The 25,170-nt window shown below is 46.4% G+C and overlaps 2 protein-coding genes across 7 annotated transcripts in view; both read right to left on the bottom strand.

Annotated features, from left to right (window-relative positions):
* Nucleotides 1-11,195, bottom strand: part of CRMP1 (collapsin response mediator protein 1) — a 39,833-nt gene extending 28,638 nt beyond the window's left edge. Inside the window, exons 1-2 of one of the 2 annotated variants that reach the window (XM_083698271.1) lie at nucleotides 10,509-11,195; nucleotides 3,018-3,106 (exon numbers count right to left, since the gene is read on the bottom strand). In XM_083698271.1, coding sequence (XP_083554397.1) covers nucleotides 3,018-3,106; nucleotides 10,509-10,892 — 473 coding nt within the window. In that variant the 5' untranslated portion in view covers nucleotides 10,893-11,195. Of the gene's footprint in view, nucleotides 1-3,017; nucleotides 3,107-6,898; nucleotides 7,027-10,508 lie in introns of those variants that run through there. The other variant, XM_083698272.1, reaches the window with a different exon arrangement.
* Nucleotides 11,196-14,798: 3,603 nt separating this feature from the next.
* The window catches only part of JAKMIP1 (janus kinase and microtubule interacting protein 1), an 89,901-nt gene continuing 79,529 nt past the window's right edge, over nucleotides 14,799-25,170 (bottom strand). For 3 of the 5 annotated variants that reach the window (XM_083698229.1, XM_083698232.1, XM_083698231.1), the window contains 3 exons: nucleotides 19,633-19,698; nucleotides 17,515-17,559; nucleotides 15,361-16,145 (listed from right to left, as the gene is read on the bottom strand). In XM_083698229.1, coding sequence (XP_083554355.1) covers nucleotides 16,113-16,145; nucleotides 17,515-17,559; nucleotides 19,633-19,698 — 144 coding nt within the window. In that variant the 3' untranslated portion in view covers nucleotides 15,361-16,112. Of the gene's footprint in view, nucleotides 16,146-17,514; nucleotides 17,591-19,632; nucleotides 19,699-25,170 lie in introns of all 5 variants that reach the window. The other 2 variants (XM_083698230.1, XM_083698233.1) reach the window with 2 other exon arrangements.

The following is a 25,170-nucleotide window of genomic DNA, read 5'->3' as shown; positions in this document are numbered from 1 at the left end:
GAGGGGGCTCGGGCCCCCTCAGGCCCCATGGAGTCGGCGCCTATGGTGCACAGTACTTAGCTAATTGTGAACCACTGATTTAGAGAACAAATAAATTAAATTTCATTTATCTTATTTAACAGAATTTATATACTGCTTGATTTTAAGAAAACATCTAAGAGGTTTACAAAAATCCAGCCCAGTCATTCCACACACATGAAACACCCTCCACATTCTTTTGAGCATCACTGCATCAATGCGGTTAACATATAAATTGGGTCAATACCAAATACTGCAAATTTTGCTAAGTGGAAGGCTAGTTTGGCTGGAGATCTCACACTAAAGCACTAAAAGGGTTTTCTCTGGAAAAATTCATACTGAAAAGTTTTCTGGAAAATTACACTAATCGGCAAAAACAAAACAGTTTTGCATCAGAAAATTTACTGGTGCCATACAGGGTGGTTTACTTTAGTATGTTTATTTACTCGTATTTGTTTCTGTTCACTAACAGGGCCAGGGCGGGAGAGTGCTAGAGTTCTGTCTGGTCCTGTTACATGGGATCAATTCCAATCTGTTACCTCCGAGGATGTGGACAGGCTGCTTGGACGAGTGAAACCGACCACCTGTCTCCTTGATCCTTGCCCATCCTGGCTGATAAAAGCGAGCCGGGAAGGGCTGGGCGATGGGCTCTGTGGGGTGGTGAATGCTTCCCTCTGTGAGGGAGCCTTCCCAGACCCGCTGAAAGAGGCGGTCATTAAACCGCTTCTTAAAAAAACATCTTTAGACCCGGCCAATTTGGCCAACTATCGCCCAGTCTCAAATCTGCCATTCTTGGGCAAGGTGATTGAGCGGGTGGTTGCTGAACAACTCCAAGCACGCCTGGAGGAAACGGACCATTTGGATCCCTTCCAATCGGGATTCAGGTCTCACCATGGGACTGAAACTGCCTTGGTCGCGCTGGTTGATGACCTCCGGCGGGCTAGGGACAAAGGTGAGAGTTGTTTCCTAGTTCTGCTGGATCTCTCAGCGGCGTTTGATACCATCGACCATAACATCCTTCTGGACCGTCTTGAGGGGCTGGGAGCTGGGGGCACTGTCATACAGTGGTTCCGCTCCTTCCTCCTGGGCCGTGTCCAGAAAGTGGTGGGGGGGGGTGAGTGTTCAGACCCCTGGGCTCTCACTTGTGGGGTGCCTCAGGGTTCTGTCCTCTCCCCCATGCTTTTTAATATCTATATGAAGCCGCTGGGAGAGATCATCAGGGGGTTTGGACTGGGTGTTCATCAGTATGCAGATGACACCCAGCTCTACCTCTCCTTTAAATCAGAACCAGTGAATGCGGTGAAGGTCCTGTGTGAGTGCCTGGAGGCGGTTGGAGGTTGGATGGCGGCTAACAGATTGAGGTTGAATCCTGACAAGACAGAAGTACTGTTTTTGGGGGACAGGAGGCGGGCAGGTGTGGAGGATTCCCTGGTCCTGAATGGGGTAACTGTGCCCCTGAAGGACCAGGTGCGCAGCCTGGGAGTCATTTTGGACTCACAGCTGTCCATGGAGGCGCAGATTAACTCTGTGTCCAGGGCAGCTGTCTACCAGCTCCACCTGGTACGCAGGCTAAGACCCTACCTCCCCGCGGACTGTCTCGCCAGAGTGGTGCATGCTCTAGTTATCTCACGCTTGGACTACTGCAACGCGCTCTACATGGGGCTACCTTTGAAGGTGACCCGGAAACTGCAATTAATCCAGAATGCGGCAGCGAGACTGGTGACTGGGAGTGGCCGCCGGGACCACATAACACCGGTTCTGAGAGATCTGCATTGGCTCCCAGTACGTTTCCGAGCACGATTCAAAGTGTTGGTGCTGACCTTTAAAGCCCTAAACGGCCTCGGTCCTGTATACCTGAAGGAGCGTCTCCACCCCCATCGTTCAGCCCGGACTCTGAGATCCAGCGCCGAGGGCCTTCTGGCGGTTCCCTCATTGCGAGAAGTGAGGCTACAGGGAACCAGTCAGAGGGCCTTCTCGGTAGCAGCGCCCGCCCTGTGGAACGCCCTCCCATCAGATGTCAAAGAGATAAAGAATTACCTGACGTTCAGAAGACATCTTAAGGCAGCCCTGTTCAGGGAAGTTTTTAATATGTAATGCTGTACGGTTTTTAACACTGATTGGGAGCCGCCCAGAGTGGCTGGGGAAAACTCAGCCAGATGGGCGGGGTATAAATAATAAATTATTATTATTATTATTATTATTATTATTATTATTACAACCTTGAAGCTTCCAAGCTTGCCTAAGATTGTATCTGCAACTGGCATTGTGACTAATGAACATATGAAATGGAAAACTTTCCACAGAATCCAGGACAGTGGCTTGTATGACTTCAGACACCCCATGAGCTGCAACCAAAACTAATTTTTGGGTTTACAGCTCATCCTTTACTTGGAGCAAGATGTTTGGTAGCGCCCTGAACTCCTCCTTCTGGCAACTCCTTCAGCCCAGCCCTATTGTTCTGCTATTGTCTCTCATGACAGATAGATGCCTATAACTAAGGGCATGTTCACTTACAATTGCTCCCACTGAAAGTTTTTTAAGTCACATTCACATGGCATCTTGCTCAAACCAGCTTCAATCTAACTAAAAAACTGGATGCAGAAGAAGTGGTTAATGTGAACAAATCCTAACACCCATCATACATGCACAGATGAGCAAATAAGAGTTTGGGAGGGCAGGTGTTGCAGGGGCAGAGAAACCAAAAAGTTCATGTCTGTTGGGTGAAGACATCCCGCCCCCCCCCCCAATGTTAACAACACTGTGAAATGCAGTTTGAAACACAGAGGTGGTGTATGTTTGACCTTGCTAATGTGAACATACTCCAAAGAGAAATTTTGGGCTGGAATCAATCCAGTCTACTGATATCAGAAAAAACTGGATGGGGAGTCTGTAGCTTTGACTATAGATAAGAGATGTTAAATAGGCAAGCACACCATAATGTTGCTAGCAGCCCTTGCATCTCCAAACATACACAGAAAGTTCAAAGTTTTAAAACTAACTTTATCAGCCCATCTTCCAGGTAAACATCTGCATAGAAGGAGTGGTCATCGTTAATAATCCGTCCACCTTTAATGAGCAGGCGTTCACTCTGAAGGGGGGAAAGGAGAAAAAGAATTAGGTCTAATAGCTTACTTAAAAACATGTAGTTAACCATCAACAGCACAAAGTCTTAAGAGTACGATCTTCAAGAGTACGATCACTGCTGTAATTCTAGATTAGGATATCTGTTCTCAGGTCACATTTCCTGCTACTTAAAGTCAACTTCTTTACATCTAAAAACTCCAAAGTTTTTAGCCACCTACTGTGTCTCTAGTAACTTGTAAGAAATAAGTTTTGAAATGTTGAACATTATCTCCAACCAAGCAGATACCAACACAATTAGCATCCCTTTCTCAACGTCGAAATGGACTACAGCTGCTCTTCTTAGCAGTGTGCCAGAAACCTTCACAGACTGGCTTTTTTTTAGCAGGACCACAGCACCAGTTCATCACCAAAGGAGATATCAGTGCAGAGCAGGGCTGTGGCGCTTGTGTGATGGTGGGTGGCCCTGGCTAAATCCTCTTCTTTGCCCAGTTCCACCTTCGAGATAACACTTATTTTCTATTCCAGAAAACATTCTCCCAGTAGAGATCTTTTAGAACCCATTACCAAACCCCAAAGTGGCCAGTGTATTTGCTGAATGTATTAATTTTTCTTATTCTGTATCCAAGAGGAATGATCCCCTAGCCTCTGTAATGGATGCTTCTGAAAATTAGGTGATTATAAGACACCATGTTTTCCTTTAATAGTGAAAAACTCCTGGTCAGTTAAAACCATTTCTTTGATATCCTTTTTATTTTCCAAAAGTTAGTTTGGTCAGAGGGGCTATTTATAGGGTCTACTACATTTTTCCAACTGACTGTCCAACCAGAAACACTTTCAATATTTGATTATTAGGAGTTTTCAACCAGGTTATGTGTGAGTATCTCTACAACAGACAATCCCGTCCTGCAAATACTTTTTTTTTGCTTCCTAAATTTTGTTATTGGGAGTTCAAATAGGCAAGATAAACTTTGCAATCACTGAGTTGCTAAACCAAAGTACAACTCTCTGCAAGAATTTGGCTCCAATTTGTAACTGGGCAACAACAAAAAATTCCAGCCAACCTTTAAACTTAAAATAAGCCTTGATCATTTTGCTTATAATGTGTGCTAGAAATATGGTATGTTAACAAGTTTCGTGTATTTACATTTAGCATTGGACAGGATAAAGAGCCTCTGTTTGAATTTTCAGATACTGATGAAGCTAACCATTATAAGAAACCTATATGAATTTGTTAATTATATTCTAAAATGGGTAACAGAAACAGTTCATCTAATTGTCCTGTATGAGTTAGCCTTTTCCCTGAAGAACTCCAACCACCCTGTGGCTCAGATTAGACCTCATACTTAATAAATGGGCATATACCCACAGATGTGTGTTGTAATGTAGCTTTCGAAGGCACGGGGAACCTGGCAGGAAAAATAGGGCAACTCTGTTTCCCTGACTCCTAGACTGCAGCCACAGAGAAACAGTAGTTAAGGCTGAGGAGCAGTTAAACTCAGAGAGTCCACAAAGCTTTAAGTCAGGGTGGGGACCCAGGGACCCTCCAGATGATCTTGGACTTCTGCACTGGCGTAACACCTTGGTTCCTGGACCTGCTCCTGCATCTTGACTAGCTGTCTAGTGTGCAGACTTTCAGCTGGTGAAGGCTTTCTTCACATAGAAATAAACAGCAGGGGAAAGTTTGCCGACTAAAAGCTTCTGCATTAAAGAGACATGAGCAGGTGCATTAAAATAAACCAAGCTGCTCCAGCGACCCTGCCTTTCCCCCTGTGCTTCAAATTCACATGTTTTATCAAGAGGGTGTGATTAGAACCCCCCTTTCCACCTAATTGGTTTGTTCAAAATAATTTCTCAAATGCTGTTTTTCTGTCATATAAACAGTTGGTGTTTTGAGTGGCTGCTTTTGAGTGGCTGCTGGGAATTAGAACTCACCTGGTCCCCTGCTCTAAACTGTATTCACTCCTTCTGGTGCCTAAGGGGGGTTCATCTCCAAAAGCCCCACAAGGAACGAGTCTGTTCAATGGCCACAAAATGCCAAATGTCTGTTGGGGGCAAGAGGAGGGGAGTTGAAATATTGCCCGGTTTGGTGCTGGTGGGGTTGAACGTCCTCCACATACTGAAAATTGCTGCCTTAATATTGGTGGACAGTTCTAAGATTCCTGCATCTTCCTTATGCAGTTAAGCTCCTGGCAACTTGTGGGACTAACTCCTGATCAAATTTGTCCCTGGACCCAACTATCCCTTACTTAATGCTGTGATCAGGGTTGCAATCAAGAATTTCACCTAACTTGCAATTTGAAACAGGTTTGGAGGTTCGTCAGATTTCAGAGGGGGAACTAATCAGTGTTTTGGGGAAACAGACAAACCACACATCTGCACATTACAACCAGTTGCTGCCACAAGGAAAGTTAAAGCAAACATTAAGGTTTTTTCTTAAGCTATAAATCTGAGAGGTTTTCATGAAACCTTGAGAAGTCTAGCAAGATTCTTAACAAAATAGATTTGCACAACCAGTGGCATAGTGTGGGGGGTGCAGGGGGGGCCGGCTGCACCGGGCGCAACATCTGGGGGGGCGCGCTCGCACTCGCAGCTCTCTGCCCCTACTAAAATCCACAGGTTAGGGGGTGCAAATTACTTGCCTTGCCCCGGGTGCTGACAACCCACGCTACGCCACTGTGCACAACCCTGGGTGTCTGGATAAATGGGTGGAGTCTCAAAGAGAAACAAGTACATTCTTTATTGCTTAAAATAAATCCTATGAACTGCCCTGAGACCTGTGGGTATGGGTGGTATATAAATTTTATAATGATAATATCCAGATAGATTCCTGGTTGCTCCCAGCAATACCTGGATTGTCAGAGGGAAACTTGTGGGCAGCCAACAGCTTCTCCTTTTTCATGTGGTGCTACAGCGACATCGCGCTGTATCACATCCCTATGTTTCTATCTGCGAATAGCACACAATGCGCCACCTGCCACCCTAGAGCAGGCAGCCTTTTGTGCACTTCAATTTCCTGTGCGGCAGCATTTCTTCCTTCTCTGTGTTGCCCTTTAAAGGAAATCCAAACATGCGACCCTGAGCACACTTACAGGGAGTGAGCCCCGTTGAACACAATGGAACTGGCTTCCAAGGAAGCATGTGGCAGGGATATGCCGCGCGCCTCCTGACAGCCTCGTGGCAATTGGCGGAGGCCTGCGCCGGCGCTGCGCCAGGAAGCACACAGCTCCCGTTTCCCTCTCTCGCGGGGGGGGGGGCCGCCGAGGGAAGCGCCCCCAATGCCTTTTGCATGGGGGGATGTGGGGCTGGCTGCTCCGCTTGGGAAAACCAAGGGCGCCTCAGTCCACGATGGGCATCTAAGCTCCCTCGGAGCTCTTAGCCGCGCTGCTTAAGCCCCCTTTGCAGTGGCGTAGCGTGGGTTGTCAGCACCCGGGGCAAGGCAAGTAATTTGCACCCCCTAACCCGTGGATTTGCGCCCGGTGCGGCCACGCTACGCCACTGCCCCTTTGGAAACCCCGCCTGGGATCCTATCCTGGAGACACCCGCCCCGCTCCCCCCCCCTCCCGGCAGGTGCTCAGCCTGGCGGGGGCGGCTTCCCCCTTGCCCGGGCGCCCCGCGCTCTTTTGTTCTGCTTGGCCCGCCTGGCTCCGCGCCTCTGCAGCCCGGAAGCGGCGCTGCTGCCCCGCCAAGGCAGCCCTCCGGGCGCCACACGCGGCGTTGGCCCCTCAGGCGACCCCCTCCCCCGCCCAGCGGACAAAGGGAGTCTGCCGCGCGCGGAGGGGCCGCGCCTGCTGCTCACCGTGAGGCGCGGGATGCTCTTTTTGCCTTGGTGGCCAGACATGCCTCCGGCTGCGGAGAGGGGCGCGCCCGGCAGCGGCACAACAAAGCGCGGCGGCGGCGCCGGCCGAGGAGTCGCCAGGCTGGCGGAGGGGCGCGGCGGATCGACGGAGAGGCTCCCCCCGCCCCGCCCGCCCGCCCGCGGGACTGGGGAGGACGAGCTCCGTCTAGAGGCGGCCGCGGGGGCTGCAGCTGCCAAGGCCGCTTCCCCACCCAGGAAGCGCTTCCTCGGACCCGGCCTGCCACTCGCGCGGCCGGAAAACGCCGCCTCCCGCTCGGCCCCCGGCCGGCGAAAAGGGCCCCGGGAGGGCCTGTGTCCCAGCCACCCAAGAGTCCTGTCCGCCCAGAATCCCTCCGCTGCTCGCTCCGAGAGGGGGGAATGGTCAGGGCACGGGGGCCCCTGAGGCGAACCCCAAAATGGCGCCTCCCCGCCCGGGAAGCACAGATGCGCGAAGAGCTTCCTCGGGAACAAGCGGGGGAGGGGAAGAAGAAAGACCAACTTCAGGATCTGCCAGATCTGACTTAGGGGTGGGCCGGCCCCGAAAGGTGTGCAAGAGGCTGGTGCTCTTCTTAGCTGCTGCTGCCATCATCACCCCATATTGTTCTGGGGTGCTTCACATCCCTGCGAAACCAGTTTGACCAGACATTGGACTGGAGGGGAAATCAGAGGCAGATATGCCCCCTTCAACCTCCTCAACTGTCTCTGGGCATCCGAAGGAACAGGACAGCCACCCGCCTTTTCAGCTGGTCCCACCAAAGGAGAACTGAACAGGCCATCCTCTCTCTGCAAGAGCTTTTAAGCTGCCCTTTTGACCACACTGAACCAAGTTACTGGAAGGCGTATACACACAAATAAAATTTGATATAACTATGAGAACCAAGTAAACTGGCACATGTTTTCTGCAAAACCACATTTCATATGATGGGCAACAACAATGGGGTTGAGGAGACACATGTAACTAGCATGTGTATCTGAAGAAGTGTGCATGCACACAAAAGCTCATACCAAGAACTGACTTAGTTGGTCTTTAAGGTGCTACTGGAAGGAATTTTTTTTTGTTTTGATGTAACTAGCATGTATGTGTCATGATGACTAAACAACAGTTGAGGACTGCTTCTCTATGACTTTCCTAGCAATATGATGCTCACTGATGACAATTTCATATAGGAGGGAGACAAACTCTCTCCCATGCCATTCACTTCTTAAAACACAGTTCTGTGCAGTTTCTAACAGCCAGCTTCAAGACATAACTGAAAACTAGTACTTTGGCCACAGTATTAACTCAGTTCACTTTTTCTTCCTCTCATATTTTCATAGCACCAGGCTGGTTATCTTAAATCTAGAACCCTGGTTTTTCTAGGGTTCTAAATCAGGAAAGGGAAAGCATATATGGACAGAGTAGGGTCCTGCTCCTGAAATTATTGCTTCAACTTGTGGAAGGCAACAAGGGGCCAGAGCTAACATGCCCATCCCTGCTTTCCCTTACTGCCTGAGGGATGTGGAGTGCCCAAACAGAATTATGTTCTTCATTATCCTACGCAAAGGATTGTATCCAGTGCTAGTCCTACTCAGACTAGACCCATTCAAGTTGGTGATTAATTTAGGTCCATTAATTTCAGTGGGTCTGTAATATTGTGAAGAAACAGATCCTGGATATTTAGAGGGTGGATCATGGTGCATGGCAATGGCAGGCAAGTCCAACCAGCCTAGTTGGTGAGCATATTATGGGATGTTTGGACTGTTATAAGCTTGGCTAACTGCAGTCACAATGGGTTTCAGTAGGGATAGTGGGAAACATCTTTCCCTTTAATTTCCCGCATGCCAAGAACAAATTATGGCCTTGAAAAAGTGATACATTTCTGAAGGCTTCAATATCTGGAAGAATTCCAATAATGACCTTGCTCAAAAGGTTTTGCTACAATTTTACAGTCTTCCCTTTCTCCAGTGTTCATTGCAATGCACAGCTGAAGACATACAGATGTCGGCAGGTCACAAATCACTAGCAAGTTTTCTTGTACAATAATAAAACAATGCCATTCTTTCAACAGCTTCCATTTCTGATCAAATCCTTGAAAGATACTTGATTTTTCATTTGGGGGAGGAGATAACAGTAAATATCTGGATGTATATGAATGATATTAGGGTTTGTGAACTAACCTTCCCAAGTCTTGCATGCCATGACAACTAAACGCTAGATGTTCTTCCTTAACAAAAGGTTACTAGGCAGCCAATCAACACGGGTTTCTTGATCAGCTCATTAGTCATCATCCCCCCATCTGCTCGCAACCCCCATAACCAAACTTGACTGAGTGTTTTGATGCTCCAGTGACTCCAAATAGAAATTAGCTAACTGCTCAGCTTTTCTGAAAGAAAGGTCAAGCAGAGCATAGAGAAGCCATTGCCCACTGATGAGCTCAGAAAAGCTGGAACTGCACAACCAGAACTCAAGATGAAAACTGTCGGACTCCTACCGTACCCCCCCCGCCCACAAAATTTAAAATTTGGTTTAATATTTGGACTTTGTAGTATGTATTGATATAATTTGGAATAATTAATATGATATGATTGGTTTGGTAAATGGAAATTTAATAAAAATTATTTACAAAAAAAAGAAAACTGTCTGACTTTACAGAATTAAAAACTTATTGAATTTGCAGGGCTTGCAACTGCTTAAGCTACTACCTAAACTGTTAGCCACAGAGATCAGATAAAGTGCTTTAAAAGAGACAGTTCCCCAACACACATGTGTGGCAGCCGTGCAGAGATAAGTTGATGTAAGTAATCATGGAAAGAGAAACTGATACTGGCACACTTCAGCCATAGGGCATTCATATTCAGAGCATTTGCACACAAGTTCTTAGCACCTGCATGCACATCTGACTGCCCTAGGTGAGCAGCCTCCACGGAATAGCTTTCTTCCAGACTTGCAAAGGAAGGGGATTGTTGGCTGTCCTTGGCTGTTGGCATCCTATCTTGAGAGAGAATGGACTGCAGCTCCAGGGGTGAAGTCAAATCCTGCATTAGCAGCAGGGAAACGACCTCCCATTGATACAAGACTGGGCAGTGTGTATATGGAGGTCCTGTCTGTCCTAATGGCAAGTCCCCCTCTAGACCTCTCTGATGTGGTCCATCATTAGGATATGGCTGTTTTGTATTAGTGGGCACTGTGGGTTTTGATTGAATTTGCATTTTGAATCGCTTTGACTGTCACTCAGAGACCTTTGGTTATGAGACGACAGCTAGATAGAGAAGCGAATAAAATCAGATTTCAGCGGGGACACACTTTTTACAGGATATTCATGACATGCTAGCTAAGGGCCAGGTTACGTTTGATGAGCGGGAGAGAGCGCGATGACCGCATTTCCCACCGCATTCCTCCTCCTTTGCCCCGGGGAACCCAGCCCGCCGCTCCCCGCTCTCCTCCTCGGGCGCTGGGTTGGCCTGGCTGCTGCTGCCGGCGCCGCCGGGCCTGGTGCGCGTCTCCTCCTGCTCCCCGATTCCGCAGCGAGCCCTGCAGGGGGAGCCGCGACTCGGGCGGGCGGGCGGGCGGGCGGCGCCTGCTGGGCCTTACCTTGCCATTGTGGGCGCCGCGCAGCGGCTCCTTGCCGGCCGGGTAGCGGATCTCGACGCCGGGCGCGCGGGCCTCCCGGTCGCCGCTGGGCGAGCTGACCACCGAGCCCGAGATCTCGCTGACGTCGCTGGCCGTCTCGCTGTAGCTGTCCCCGCCGGCGCCGCCGTCCAGCAGGTCGTGGCGGCTGCCGCTGCGCGGGGTGCGCGAGCCCTTGCGGCCCACGCTGTAGGCGTCGAAGTCGATGGTCTTGTTCTCGTAGGCGCCCTCCACCGAGGCGAACATGCCGCCGTACTTCTGGCGGGGCGTCTGCGCCGTGGTGCCCGGCCGCGCCAGGTAGACCGGCAGGTCGTCCTCCGTGTTCCAGATCCTCTTCCTCTCGGCCATCCTGGAGCCACGGGGCGGGGGCCGCACGCACGGCCCGCCGGGCCCTTCGCGCCTTGCCAGGAGAAGCCTCCCGAGCGCTCCTCTTCCCCTGCCGGGAACACGTGAAAGAAAGTACAAAGGACGAGGCGGCGGGGAGGGGGCTGGAGAAGCGGCGCGGACGAATGGGAAGCGGCGAGCCGAGGCGGCGGCGGCGGCGGCGGCGGCAGCAGGGATTGCAGCGCCGCAGCCCGGCCCGGCTGGGAGGCGGAAGGTCGCGCGCAGAAGCAGCGCACGCCGAGACGCCGGGCGCCCCGACCCTCGCCTCTCTCCGGGGCAGGGGCTTCCCGGACGCCGAGCGCAAGGCCAGGCCGGCGCGCCTCCCGCCTCCAAGCGGCTGCCAGGCTCCGGGGAGCGGCAGAAGCTGCCCCGGGCGCGCGGAAGGACGGAGGAGGGCGTCTCGGCCCGGCCCCGCCCCCGCGCGCCGAGGGAGCTGTCCGTTCAGCACCACGGAGCAGCCGCCGCCGCCGCAGGGAAGCGAAGCGCCGGCCGAGAAAGAGCTCTGGGTTGCCCAAAGGCAAGGGCGCAAAAGTCACGCCTCTGCAGTGGCCGGGAGCCCGCGCTCTCTCGGCCTTCCCCAGGTCTCTCCTCCGCTCTTCTGGGTCGCTATGGGAAGGGTTAGCGGAGCGCCCAGTAGGGCTTGCAAGGGAGAAAGGCGGAGAGAGGCTGCGAGAGTTGCAGGAGGGAAAAGGGGAAAAAGGAAGGGAGGAGGCAGAAGGCGAAGCAACCAGCGCAGCAAGGAAGGCAGACGGACTGATCGGGGAGAAAGCGGGGAGGCGAGGCAGAGTAGAGACCCGACGCTAGAGTGCCATGCAGCGTGCATGGCCTTGGCACCGAAATTTGTGGGTGCCCAGCCCCTTTATGGGGAATTTTGTGGGTGCTCGGGCACCCAGGGCCCCAGGGCGCTGGCATCCATGCTGCCGAGGAAGGCACTAGCGGAGAACAAGAAGCAAACTGTTCGAGTTTCTGGTCCATGCTCTCCCGGCTGTGGAGGCACGGATACAGATTCTTGCCAATCTGCTTTCTAAAGGTCACTATTGACAGTTCTGCAGCCTGTATTCCGCAGTCAGAGCTAGCTTCGGGTTAGATAGGAATAGCCAATTTTCTTTCAGTTTTTGATAATCATACAAAAAATGCAGGCATGTGGATGCAACAAATGAGGGGCAAAACGGTGTCTTCTTCAAATATTAAATTATTAGTTTCCTTTGAAAAATTACATCATGTCAGCCAGTCTTTTGTATTCACAGCAGAAACCAATGTATGCTTACTCAAAAGTCAATCTCATTATGTTCAGTTGGGCTTAGCTGCCTTCCCAGGGTCTCTATAAAATGAATCTAAGGATTGAATATTGGAGGCAACTTATATTTTGGGGTATGTATGTGTGGACATTGCAAGGCAGCACACAATGAATACTAGGGCAGGATGGCTTGCTTTGAACTATTTCCAACTATATATATTTTACATTTTATTTCTTTCCATTAATCTGTTGGAGATAAATGTGTTGTACACGATCCTTTCCCCCAAGCATTTTTTCCTCACAACAATCCTGCGAGGTAGGCTAGACTGACGCTCTGGTTACAGAACTCTCTCACCAGGAAAGCTTACCTACAGCCATTTTATTATCTTTCACCTTGCCTCCAAATTCTTGCCCTCTAGTACAACCACACCATAGGTGGACATACGATCCAATTTCTGAACATCTCCACCAACACCTTGGGGAAGCATATATTATATTATCTTTTAGGTATTGGATTCGGAAGTGTGCCGATGTTTGAGGAGGCCCTGAAGCAGGTGCCTTCAGGGGGCTTCTCTGCCCCTGCCATCCCACTGCTCTCCCTCCCTGCTAGCTGGATGGATGGATGGGAGGCAGGCAGGTGATGGCACACAGGTTGGCTAGCAGATGCTACACTGGGCTAGCTAGCTCCCCTGAAGTTCCAGTAGCCTGTCATTTTATTTTTTTTAAGATGCCAGCTCTGCATGGGGCCCTTTGGGTTGAACAGGGTGCCAGATGTCTGGCCCTAGCAGTTCCGCTGATTCAGTTGAGGCATTTTCATTTTCTCAGGGATTTTAATAATTTGCATTTTATGTATTGGAACAATGCTATACTTTGAAAACACTGGGAATAAGTAATATCTGTGTTTCTTAATAGTTGAACATCATTACTGTTCCTTGCATTGTAAACTGTTCTGGAATAAATACTTTATTTATTGATGTCTGACATTTACCCTATTATCCTGCCTCTCCTCCATCACGGAACCCAAGTGCCATACATAGGCTTTCCAGGCAGTCACCCATAAGATGAAAAGCCGTACATACTTACCTTTAAAAAAAATATAAAAAATTGCCTACCTGGTATGAAAGTTGTAGACATTGTGCAACAGGGGGATAGCCAGGTACTATTAAGGAAGGACTAGAAGAACCACTGTGCAGATTTGCATTAGGAACTCTGCCAGGGGGTTGTGTATAACTTTGTAAATAAAGTTAACATCATCTGCATGGAGCCTGAATTCAGCAGTCAAGATGCAACAGATAAAACAATAAGGGTCCCCCTCTCCAAGGTTCATGGCTCAGCAGAGATCTGATTCCAAGTTGAAGTCCAGCCTGCATTCACCACGACTCAGGTTTGCCAATTCAGGTAGCAACCAATTGTTGCAAAAGGAAGAAGAAGAGTTTGGACTTCATATCCGACCTTTCACTCCCCTTAAGGGGTCTCAAAGCGGCTAACCAATCTCCTTTCCCTTCCTCCCCCACAATAAACACTCTGTGAGGTGAGTGGGGCTGAGAGACATCAGAGAAGTGTGACTATCCCAAGGTCACCCAGCAGCTGCAGAGACGCGAACCCGGTTCCCCAGATTACGAGTCCACCACCACTACACCATATAACAACAATACGGTGGTTCAATCATATTGAAGGGTTAGTTTAAAAAATAATAATTCTAGAATAATGCTCCAAAACAGCTAAACATTTTTCTTCAACCTTTAGTCTAAGGTTTTTTACTCTCATATAAAGTGGTACCTCGGGTTACATACGCTTCAGGTTACAGACTCCGCTAACCCAGAAATAGTACCTCGGGTTAAGAACTTTGCTCCAGGATGAGAACACAAATTGTGCTCTGGCGGCACAGTGGCAGCGGGAGGCCCCATTAGCTAAAGTGGTGCTTCAGGTTAAGAACAGTTTCAAGTTAAGAACGGACCTCTGGAACGAATTAAGTACTTAACCCGAGGTACCACTGTATAATGCTTTTGTAACATACCTGCTTCCCAAGTTGCCCAGTAACATTTTCTGCAGAGTATAGACTTCTAGATTTTTAAGCAAAAATACACATTTTACTTGTGCTTGTAAGTTGATTCCCAAAGCTGCAATTAAAACTTTTGAGGCCGATCTAATAAACTTTATTCAAGGCTAATTTTTTTTTCTCTTGTGAACAACACTGCCAATGAGTTACTATTTCAGATTACTTCTCACAGCCCTTTTTGTGACAAGAATATATTTCTTGGCAGATTTGTTATTGTACTATATCCACCACTGCATAGATAATTCCAATTTCCATTTTCCACATAAAGTTGGCCAATCCTACTTTTCCTATGCAGGTCATGCTCAACTCAAAGTTTGTGGGTTGTTGGTTTAATAAGTTCATATTAATACCACTGTATTTCTGTCTTTGGTGGTGGGGGATGGATATGTCAACAAGTTTTTTTAATTAAAAAAAACACCACTCCCCTCTCCCAACATCACATGAATTTAACCACTTTGAGATCATTTCTGACTTATTAGCATGATTGTTGCATGTTTTCTATATTTCTGGATTGGTATTATGAAAATATTTTTGCATTTGAGTCTTTACTCTTTTTTTAGGTTATTGCTTTCCCTTTAGCTAGCTTTGTACTTTTTAATGGCTAAGAAGATTTATCCTGTTCTTTGCAGTTCATCATTAATTAGAGTTAAAGCTATGTGTAACTAATTAAACCAGATACGAAAAGTTATTTGAATTCATCCAAGAAATACTCCTAATATCCCATATGGCCATCTTTGCACAATCTTTTGTCAAGAAACATTCCCAATAAGAGATTATTTTATTTTTTTGCTATTGTAACTTTTCTTAAAGGTGAAGAAAGTGTATCTCTATTACCAATGCTGTAAAAATACATACATCACATTTTCTTCTGTGCCAAACATTGTGGGTCTTCATATTTTAACCCATCCTCATTTTTTTGTTTGACTAGAACTTTTTTAATATACTGTAAATGGTCAATATTGTAAATCCATATAAATGGGGTTATGGCCAGGTTTTTCCCTACCCTGGCAGCATTAAGGTGCTCTATTTAACATGTTGTGTTTCTTTGAATGTTTCTTTCAGTAATCATTCTTTCATCCTCAGTTTTTCTAGCTCCAAACTACACAACAGCTTAAACTTCAACTGAGTGGTTTCCCCCCTCTAATTTCATCATAGTAGGCTTGTTCCCGAATTTTAGTTGTTAATACTCAACTTCTCCAGTCAAACACTTTCCAGAAACTAAATTTTGTTTCTGAGATCACGATAATCTCTTTGCAAGCATTTCAGTTTTCACAGAACTTCTAAGTTCTTCTTCTAACACAGGAGTTGCCTCGATCCACCTGGCCATTCTCTCCTCCTGGTGCTGTTTCTCCCTTTCTTGGTAATGTCCAGTCTTTGTAAGTTGGAGTTAGCTTTATCAAAGGGAAATCTGAGTTCTTTAATTCGTTCCGTTCTTGTAGTAGCTCTCGATTGAACCAGCACTGCTTCTTTGCACTGAAAGCTCCAGTGCAGATGTCTTTATGTGAAACGAAGACTGTGCTTTTGAGATCATGCAACTGGGTACAAAAAAGTAGGTGACTAACAATAACACTCACAGAGGTAGACATAGTTCAGACTGCTGTCAATAATGGCCCCTGCATTTTTATTCATTGTTTTGTATATAAATATAATAAATAATAATAAATAATTTACTTGTCTCAAAAGTGCACTAAGTTTCTTAGTGTGTGCTGGCTTATATCAACTTATCAAATAATTCCAGTTTATAGCTATAATTTTATAAAATACCTAAAGGAACCCAAATAGCCCACAGCTTAACATATAAATACAAACAGTTGCAAACTGCATCAAGGAAAAATAAAGAGACTTTGACTTCGAACTGCTTGTACAGTTTTGAAATTTGCACACAAATTCATTGGTTCAATCCAAAGGCCCTTTTCATACCCTAAGGAAGAGAGAGAATATAACAGATAGCAAGTAAGTTCATTGTTATGCACAATTTGAAAAATCTTTTAGGTTTCTTTCTTCTAATATATGTCCAAAGTTGACACTGCAAAAAATTTTCTTAGATATTTAAAAGTAATTAATTGGTAAGATCATCTAATTCAAGAACAAATAGATACAGGAATTCATCCTGCACCCTTTTTTGCAGTACTCCTGAGACAAGCAAGTTGGATTAGACTAGATGAACCTTTGGGGTTCCTTCCAACTTTACAATTTTATGACGTTTGAAAGCCAGCTATACAACTAAGAGTGCCACATATTACTGTTCAAAAGCAATTTCTCCTAATGTGCTACTTTAAAAAGGGGGGAAAGGCTGGGGACTGATATGTGTCTAGGACTTGCCGATCAGAAGGTCAGCGGTTCGAATCCCTGTGACAGGGTGAGCTCCCATTGCTCGGTCCCTGCTCCTGCCAACCTAGCAGTTCGAAAGCACGTCAATCAAAGTGCAAGTAGATAAATAGGTACCGCTCCGGTGGGAAGGTAAACGGCGTTTCCGTGCGCTGCTCTGGTTCGCCAGACTAAGAAGCGGCTTAGTCATGCTGGCCACATGACCCGGAAGCTGTAGGCCGGCTCCCTCGGCCAATAAAGCGAGATGAGCGCCGCAGCCCCAGAGTCGGTCACGACTGGACCTAATGGCCAGGGGTCCCTTTACCTTAGCTATCAAACACATACTGTATACTGTAGTACTAATTATGAGAATCACCTTGTGTAAGCTAAGCCACGAAAAACACAACATTGATTTCTTATCAATGTGGCAGCACACACATTACTTAAGAGGCAAATGCAGATCGGCATGGAGCCATTAAAAAAATCTGGCACCATGTAGAAAGCTTTTTTGTGTTTGTGTGTTTGTATTTTTAAGAGCTGTCTCACTCTTGAGCAAACTAGACTCTTATTATCCAGCAAAATCGTCTGGCTTCCCAGGGTTCCTTCACTTGACTCCTGCATCAGACTTTTGCCCCAGCAGAGATTCTTAGCTCACCTGCATGCTGAAGTAAAAGTGACCAGAGCTTGAACAAAGCTAAGCAAGACCCATAGGGGTTAAAAATACAAATCTCCTCTGAAAAGTAATTTTCTCCTATAAAAAGGGTTCTCTCTTAAAGGAGTTACAAAGGGATACATATTATGAACCAATTCAGTTGCGTTCTATAACTCTTAGTACAGAATTTATGGATAGCATTGAAGATCTAGAGTTTGGTCAGTTTTATTTCATATTTCTGCCTTTTATGGACATTCCAAAAAGGAGATCTTCAAAAATTAACAAAATCTAACAACAAATTAGCTTTGTAAAAGAAAATAATAATACCAACCATATATCCTTTCACTGTAGATTCATCAAGACCACAGGATGAATGCTAATGAGAAAAACAGAAAAAGAAACAAAAACTATAAAGTAAGGTCAAAAAGAAAAGAAGAAAAAGAAGAAAAAAGATGTAAGATATGCAATATTGATTCAGCGGTATCAAACCTCAGATTGCTGGAACATTATTTTAAAAAATGCAGTGGGCCATACTATACTGCTTTTCATAATTTCCATATGTTTTCATGAATCAGGAGAAATGAATCCATTGATGACAATGTTAGCAATTTCCTAGCAACATTCACATTCCTAAATATGCAATGCTGGCAAATCCCACAGAATGGAACTAGACAAATCTGTCCATTCTAACACTGCAGTCTCTTGGGTGTGCCTTATGTGTGTGGGGTCTAAGACCTGTGTGTTGTTGCACCATCTTGCCCCATACAAAATGGCTTCTTTGTCCCATACAGAAGAGCTGCTTTGCAGAAAGCGTGCAATGCAAGTTGTAGTTCTACCTGATCCACCTATTTTATCTATGACAGGATTGTTGATATCGTGGCCCTACTTCTACCACATTACAGGTAACTCGCATCTTATGCTCATTATATTTGCACATTTGCAGCTTTACATGGACCACCAAAAATAATTAAATGAATGTCACACATGTGAGAGGAAAGGGGGCGGGAGAGCGGGGGGAGGGAAATGGCCAGCAATCCTATCAGCTATTGAGAGAGTGGTTGGGTGTAGTTGGAGAGTCAGTGGAGTGTGGGGAGAGAGTGGAGGAGGTAGCAGGGAGTTTTGGCAGTGGCTGGAGATAGATTGGAGGAGGCGGGAGAAACCTGTGGAGGAGTTGGTTGGAGAGACTGCAGAATGGCCCCAAAATGCAGGGCCTCAACATCAGCTACTGAAAAACCAAAGAAGCAGAGGGTGGTTCCCATGCTGGAAGAGAAGGAGGCTGTGCTGGACTGCTTGAGGGCTGGCGTGGGCGTCGTGGCATGCAAATATGGCCAGAATGAATCCAGCATCCATGCCACCAAGGTGGCTGAGAAGGAGATCTGTGGTGCTGTGGCAGCAAGCAAAGGTGATCACCCACATGCCCTAGAAGGGAAGGACAATTCTCTCCCTCCTGTCCTGTGTACAGTATTGGCACTCCAACAAAGAGGCCAAAGTGACTAGAATAACAATTCTGGGCTGGTTCCACAAGTTATTCATTCCAGAGGTGAGATGTTCTCTCAATGAGAAACACCTGGAGTTTAGACCATGGGTAGGCAAACTAAGGCCTGGGGGCCACATCTGGCCCAATCGCCTTCTCAATCCGGCCCGTGGACAGTCCAGGAATCAGCGTGTTTTTACATGAGTAGAATGTGTCCTTTTATTTAAAATGCATCTCTGGGTTATTTATGGGCCTGCCTGGTGTTTTTACATGAGTAGAATGTGTGTTTTTATTTAAAACACATCTCTGGGTTATTTGTGGGACATAGGAACTCGTTCATTCCCCCCCCCCAAATATAGTCCGGCCCCCCACAAGGTCTGAGGGACAGTGGACCGCTCCCCTGCTGAAAAAGTTGGCTGACCCCTGGTTTAGAGTGTTGCTGCTTGGGGACAATGTTCCTGGACACCCCTTTGCACACAGCAAAGAAGAGGCTGTCCCTCTCTCCCCTTCTCTCTCATCCAGCCTCTGGATCAAGGTATAATTTGCTGCTTCACCTGCTGCTAACACAAAGCTCACCTTCTTCTGAATGATTTGGGAAAACCCAGCCAGATGGGCAGAGTATAAATAATAAAATTATGATTGTTGTTATTAACATGATGGATACTGTTCCGGATCTTAACCTCCTCAACTCCCTCTTGTCCTCATATTATCCACTGAAACATCATCCAGCAAGCGACAGAAGGAGGAAGACCACTATGTGCAGCATTTTTAAACAGTTTTTTTAAAGTTGTTCTGGATTTACGTGATTTTGTGTATAGCCAGGAACATAACCCTCACATAAGATGCGAGTTACCTGGACTTAGAAGAATTCTAATGACAATGTGCATTTTTCCAAAACAGATTAAAATCTGAAGCTAAAAAGAAATACTGAGAAGTCCAGAATTTACAGTATTGATTGGTTTGAGAATAAACTACCTTTTCCTCAATTTCTTTGAGTTGCCGCTTCTGAAGTTCAATTTTCTCTTCTAGCTCTCGAATTCTCTGGAATAAACAGGAACATTTTTTTTTCAAGGTAAAAAGGCATTTCCTATAGGTTGTCAAACAATATCCAGCTTTTACACACTCGAGAGCAGGGGTGCCCTAGATGTGCCTGGGCTCCAGTTCCCATCTGCCCCAGCCAGCAGGGCCAATGGCCAGGGATGATGGGACTTGGGAGCCCTGCGACATTTGGAGGGGGCACCAGGTTGGCTATGCCTAAAATACAGCAACCAACCACCTGAAAAGATTTGAGATCTGCTTCAAAGCTCTGTACTAGAATTCAAAAGACGAACACAAGAACCTTCTAAACCTAACACACTGGACCAAAACATGACACCTTTTCCTTGTTACTCTTCCACTGAGGTTTGACCAAAGCATAGGCAAAACCACAGCAGAAGCTTTTGAGTTCTTAGGAAAAAAAAATTTCAAAAAAGAAGCCACTCAAGAAACCGTGTAGTCGGTTAGTTCCTGGGTCCCATGGAGGCGAGAGGGAGGAGGAAGCCAGTGCAGACCTGAAGGCTAAGCAGACCTCCCTATCATTCCCAAATAAAGCTGCTCATGTTTGAGTTTGCCTGGAGTCTGTTTCTAAGGATGGCAGCTCAGTGGATTCCTGAAATCAACTAAAGTAGAAGGAAAATTAAGAATTTGGGATTATTCCAATCTGCCAAATTCAGAAGGTGATCTCTGTCACAGCTTCTTTTAATGTCCAGTCTCTTAAGACATTTATATTTTCAACACTAGGGGAGTGGCCTAGATGGTAGTGCAGATTTTAGTGCCTCATAACAGTCTCAGGATGAAATAATATACCTGAAGAGGAGTAAACACCCTGACGTACTTAATGCGAGACCAAGTAGATGAAATTCTGCTCTCACTTGAGCCAAGTCAAGATCATCTGAAGAAATATGACAAAGTGATTGGAAGACTGGAGAGGCATTCCATCGGGCCACCAGGGAATCAGCTGAAAGGCCATCAACATGGGATAAAACATCCCCTACCACTCTCTGGAAACCATTTGGATCCATTAAGCGGCAGGGGCAGACCATCCAAATCTGTCCCACCTCCCTGCAGAGGGGAAGGGTTGCGGAGAAGTCAAGTGTAAAAAGCTGAGCTAGGGTTTCTGCCCACCAATCTATGAATGTCTTAAATAATTCTATTGATAGACCATCTAGCCCTGGTAATTTGCCCGGTTTCAAACTATTAATTATCTCTCTAATTTCCTCCACTTTCACCCTTGGTCACTCCTTTAGTTTATCTGGTTTGTTATCGTTGGTCTCCTTTCCATAAAATTTACTATGTTGATCATTAAATATGGATATGAAGTACCAAGACCATTTAGATTTTGCAAAAATAAGTCAATGCAGTGGGTCAAGGGGAGAGGGTCAAGGGACAGCAACAGGGCACCCATGGGGGCAGCAGTGCCCATAAAGAAGATAGAAGTCAGAAGCAAACGGAACAAAGAAGGTTGCAACAGAAACTGCCCATGGGAGCAGTCTAAAAAGTTAACACTCTGAGTCAAGAGGACAGATGCCTGTAGCGCAAAGGGAAGAGAAAACAGAAAATAAAACGGCCCAGCTAAAGATTTTGTATGTTATATTGCAAGAAAAAGGGACAATTTGCAAAGGTATGTTTTGCAGGTTCAGCAATCCCATTAACTCTATTTAAATTAAAGTTCAAGAAGAGGCTCTTAAAATCTGACAAAAATCTGAGTAGCAACCATGGAATGTTCAGAACTATTTTGCAGAGTAAAAGCAAGAAAATCAAAGAAATTATTTATGTGCTGGATGAACTTGTTGGGACTAAGAGCATGTGAAGACATGAGGAAAGTTTTATCAACCATAAAGTCAAGGGTTCGACTGGAGGTGTGCTGGTCCAAGATCCCAGGATTTAACAATTGATTGGCTATTCCCTGTCCCCCCCCCCTTATTTCTAAAGCTGAAGGTGATCAAAAAGGGGGCTGTGGCAACAACTAACAGACTGTAAGACCCAACTGGCAGCACTGCAAGGCTGTTGTGCAGGTTTGGGTACTGAAGGGGGTGTGAGAGGCTCTCTTGAGTGTAGGACAGTAGCTGAAAGTCTGTTTAGAAGGACAGCTTCTATTTGACAAGATCCTATAGAAATAATCCCCAAGAGTTCCATGAAACGGAGCTACAGCAAAGGCCACTGTCTGACAATGAGGAGATCCGATCATCACCACGGAGACAACCAAAGGAGGAAGAACCATAGAGACCTGGTGAGCTGGAATCTCCACCATCATCCTAATGAACCAGGAGTAGTTGGGAAGTGAGGCCACCACAGCAGATGGACTTGTAAATCTGAAACAGATCCCAAAGGGGGAAGGGATCATACTGGAGCTAAAATGAAACAGGGCGGTGTGTTAATTCCTGTGAAGATGAGTGGAAGGAGAAAGCCAGTGTGTACCTGGAGGCCACAGAGTAAGCAGGGATCCCTTTCTGTTGTTGTTGTTGTTTAGTCATTTAGTCGTGTCCGACTCTTCGTGACCCCCTGGACCAGAGCAGCCAGGCACTTCTGTCTTCCACTGCCTCCCACAGTTTGGTCAGACTCATGTTTATAGCTTCGAGAACACTGTCCAACCATTTCGTCCTCTGTCGTCCCCTTCTCCTTGTGCCCTCCATCTTTCCCAGCATCAGGGTCTTTTCCAGGGAGTCTTCTCTTCTCATGAGGTGGCCAAAGTATTGGAGCCTCAGCTCAGGATCTGTCCTTCCAGTGAGCACTCAGGGCTGATTTCCTTCAGAATGGATAGGTTTGATCTTCTTGCAGTCCATGGGACACTCAAGAGTCTCCTCCAGCACCAGAGTTCAAAAGCATCAATTCTTCGGCGATCAACCTTCTTTATGGTCCAGCTCTCACTTCCATACATCACTACTGGGAAAACCATAGCTTTAACTATACGGACCTTTGTTGGCAAGGTGATGTCTCTGCTTTCTATTATACTTAAATAAAGCTGTTCATGTCTGAGTTTACCTTCAGTGGTTGGAGTCTGTTTCTAAGCTTCTTGCCTTCATTTTGTTGCATAGCATATCCAAATTTAAGTTCATTACTTTTGGAACTACAACAGTTTTCCAAAAAGTAGTCCAACCCATTCATATGTGCACATATGTGCAGTGCAGTGATATGTGCCCTTGACAATGACCTTCAATGTCAGTTTTGAGGGTGGCACCCACCCACAATTTATCCTTTGTAAAAATGATCTGGCATGGGCACCTGCCTTTAGCTCGTTGGCACCATTAATTTATTTTGCTGAAACACTTTCTGGATGTTGTCCGAACTACTATAATACAAAACTGGAGGTTTAGCAAGCAGCTTAGTAGCTCTTGTGACTCATGTAATTCTTATTGGATTTACTTTCATTAACAAATCCATGAAAACAATGTGGTAATTTTAGCACAAGGCAGGTTCAAAAGGACTTCCTAAGCTGCTTATAAACTCAGCTTGAAAACCTTTGAAAGGTTCAGTATGATTTACAAGATATGCCTAAGGAAGAGCTCTTTCAAAAAACATCATCCTGCAACTAAACACATGGTCTAGAATACGAAAAGTCAGAATCGACAGAATGAGAAATATCTTGCAACTCACAACGGTAAGGAATTCCGCTTTCAAAACAGTTGAAGTGGTGTCACTGTTAATGAAAATGCTGAAAGGTGCATAGACAAAAAGGCACGTTTATTTGTTATATAAATGTTATATAATGAAACTGTGATTTAAGATTAAGGTTAGAAATCAAAGATATTGAACTGCTAGGTTTTGCAAACTGGCTGTTCGTCACAGTCCAGAGAGTTGAAAGACTGGCTTCTTTCATACACAGCAAGTCTCTCTCTCTCTCTCTCAACTCTGATACCAGAAGTGACTCAGGCTAGACAGAAAGGTGCCTAAAGGGAAACAACGGCCTAAGGGGATGTCAGGTGGGAAAGGAGGGGCTTTAGCTCCGCTCACCCCTTTGTGGTCACAATTATACTGTCTCTCCTTTGAGACATGAGTGGAGCAGATATGGGAACAAGAAATGTGTCCATTAGTAAGTTGCAGTAAAAACGTTCCAAGTTAGTTGTGCAATGTCTGTTGCCTATATTTAGAACGCTCTCTTACCTTGAAGCAAGCAGCCCTCAAGCTTCCTCTACTTCTTCCAGTTTTAGACACACCTCACAGAGGCTTTGGGACGCAGGTGGCGCTGTGGGTTAAACCACAGAGCCTAGGGCTTGCCGATCAGAAGGTCGGCGATTCAAATCCCTGTGACAGGGTGAGCTCCCATTGCTCGGTCCCTGCTCCTGCCAACCTAGCAGTTCGAAAGCACGTCAAAGTGCAAGTAGATAAATAGGTACCGCTCCGGTGGGAAGGTAAACGGCGTTTCCATGCGCTGCTCTGGTTCGCCAGACTAAGAAGCGGCTTAGTCATGCTGGCCACATGACCCGGAAGCTGTACGGCCGGCTTCCTCGGCCAATAAAGCAAGATGAGCACCGCAACCCCAGAGTTGGCCACAACTGGACCTAATGGTCAGGGGTCCCTTTACCTTTACACATTATGGAATATTCCAACAGCATATAAGGGCAGGAAATAATTTAACCTTTGTAAGAATGCTGATATATGCAGAATTCATCACGCAAAAGGCTGGACTGGATGAATCCCAAGCTGGAATTAAGATTGCCGGAAGAAATATCAACAACCTCAGATATGCAGATGACACAATTTTGATGGCAGAAAGTGAGGAGGAATTAAAGAACCTCTTAATGAGGGTGAAAGAGGAGAGCACAAAATATGGTCTGAAGCTCAACATCAAAAAAACTAAGATCATGGCCACTGGTCCCATCACTTCCTGGCAAATAGAAGGGGAAGAAATGGAGGCAGTGAGAGATTTTACTTTCTTGGGCTTCATGATCACTGCAGATGGTGACAGCAGTCACAAAATTGCTTCTTGGGAGAAAAGCAATGACAAACCTAGACAGCATCTTAAAAAGCAGAGACAGCACCTTGCCGACAAAGGTCCGTATAGTTAAAGCCATGGTTTTCCCAGTAGTGATGTATGGAAGTGAAAGCTGGACCATAAAGAAAGCTGATCGCCGAAGAATTGATGCTTTTGAATTATAGTGCTGGAGGAGACTCTTGAGAGTCCTATGGACTGCAAGAAGATCAAATCTCTCCATTCTGAAGGAAATCAGCTCTGAGTGCTCACTGGAAGGACAGATCGTGAAGCTGAGGCTCCAATACTTTGGCCACCTCATGAGAAGAGATGACTCCCTGGAAAAGACCCTGGTGTTGGGAAAGATGGAGGGAACAAGGAGAAGGGGACGACAGAGGACGAGATGGTTGGACAGTGTTATTGAAGCTACCAACATGAGTTTGACCAAACTGCGGGAGGCAGTGGAAGACAGGAGTGCCTGGCGTGCTCTGGTCCAGGGGGTCACGAAGAGTCGGACACGACTAAACAACTAAACAACAACAACAAGAATGCTGCCTGTGGCCCCA

This window comes from Podarcis gaigeae (assembly GCF_964106915.1).
Source record: "Podarcis gaigeae genome assembly, chromosome: 9".
NCBI classification, from domain to species: domain Eukaryota; kingdom Metazoa; phylum Chordata; class Lepidosauria; order Squamata; family Lacertidae; genus Podarcis; species Podarcis gaigeae.
This window is presented reverse-complemented; position numbering and strand designations above follow the sequence as displayed.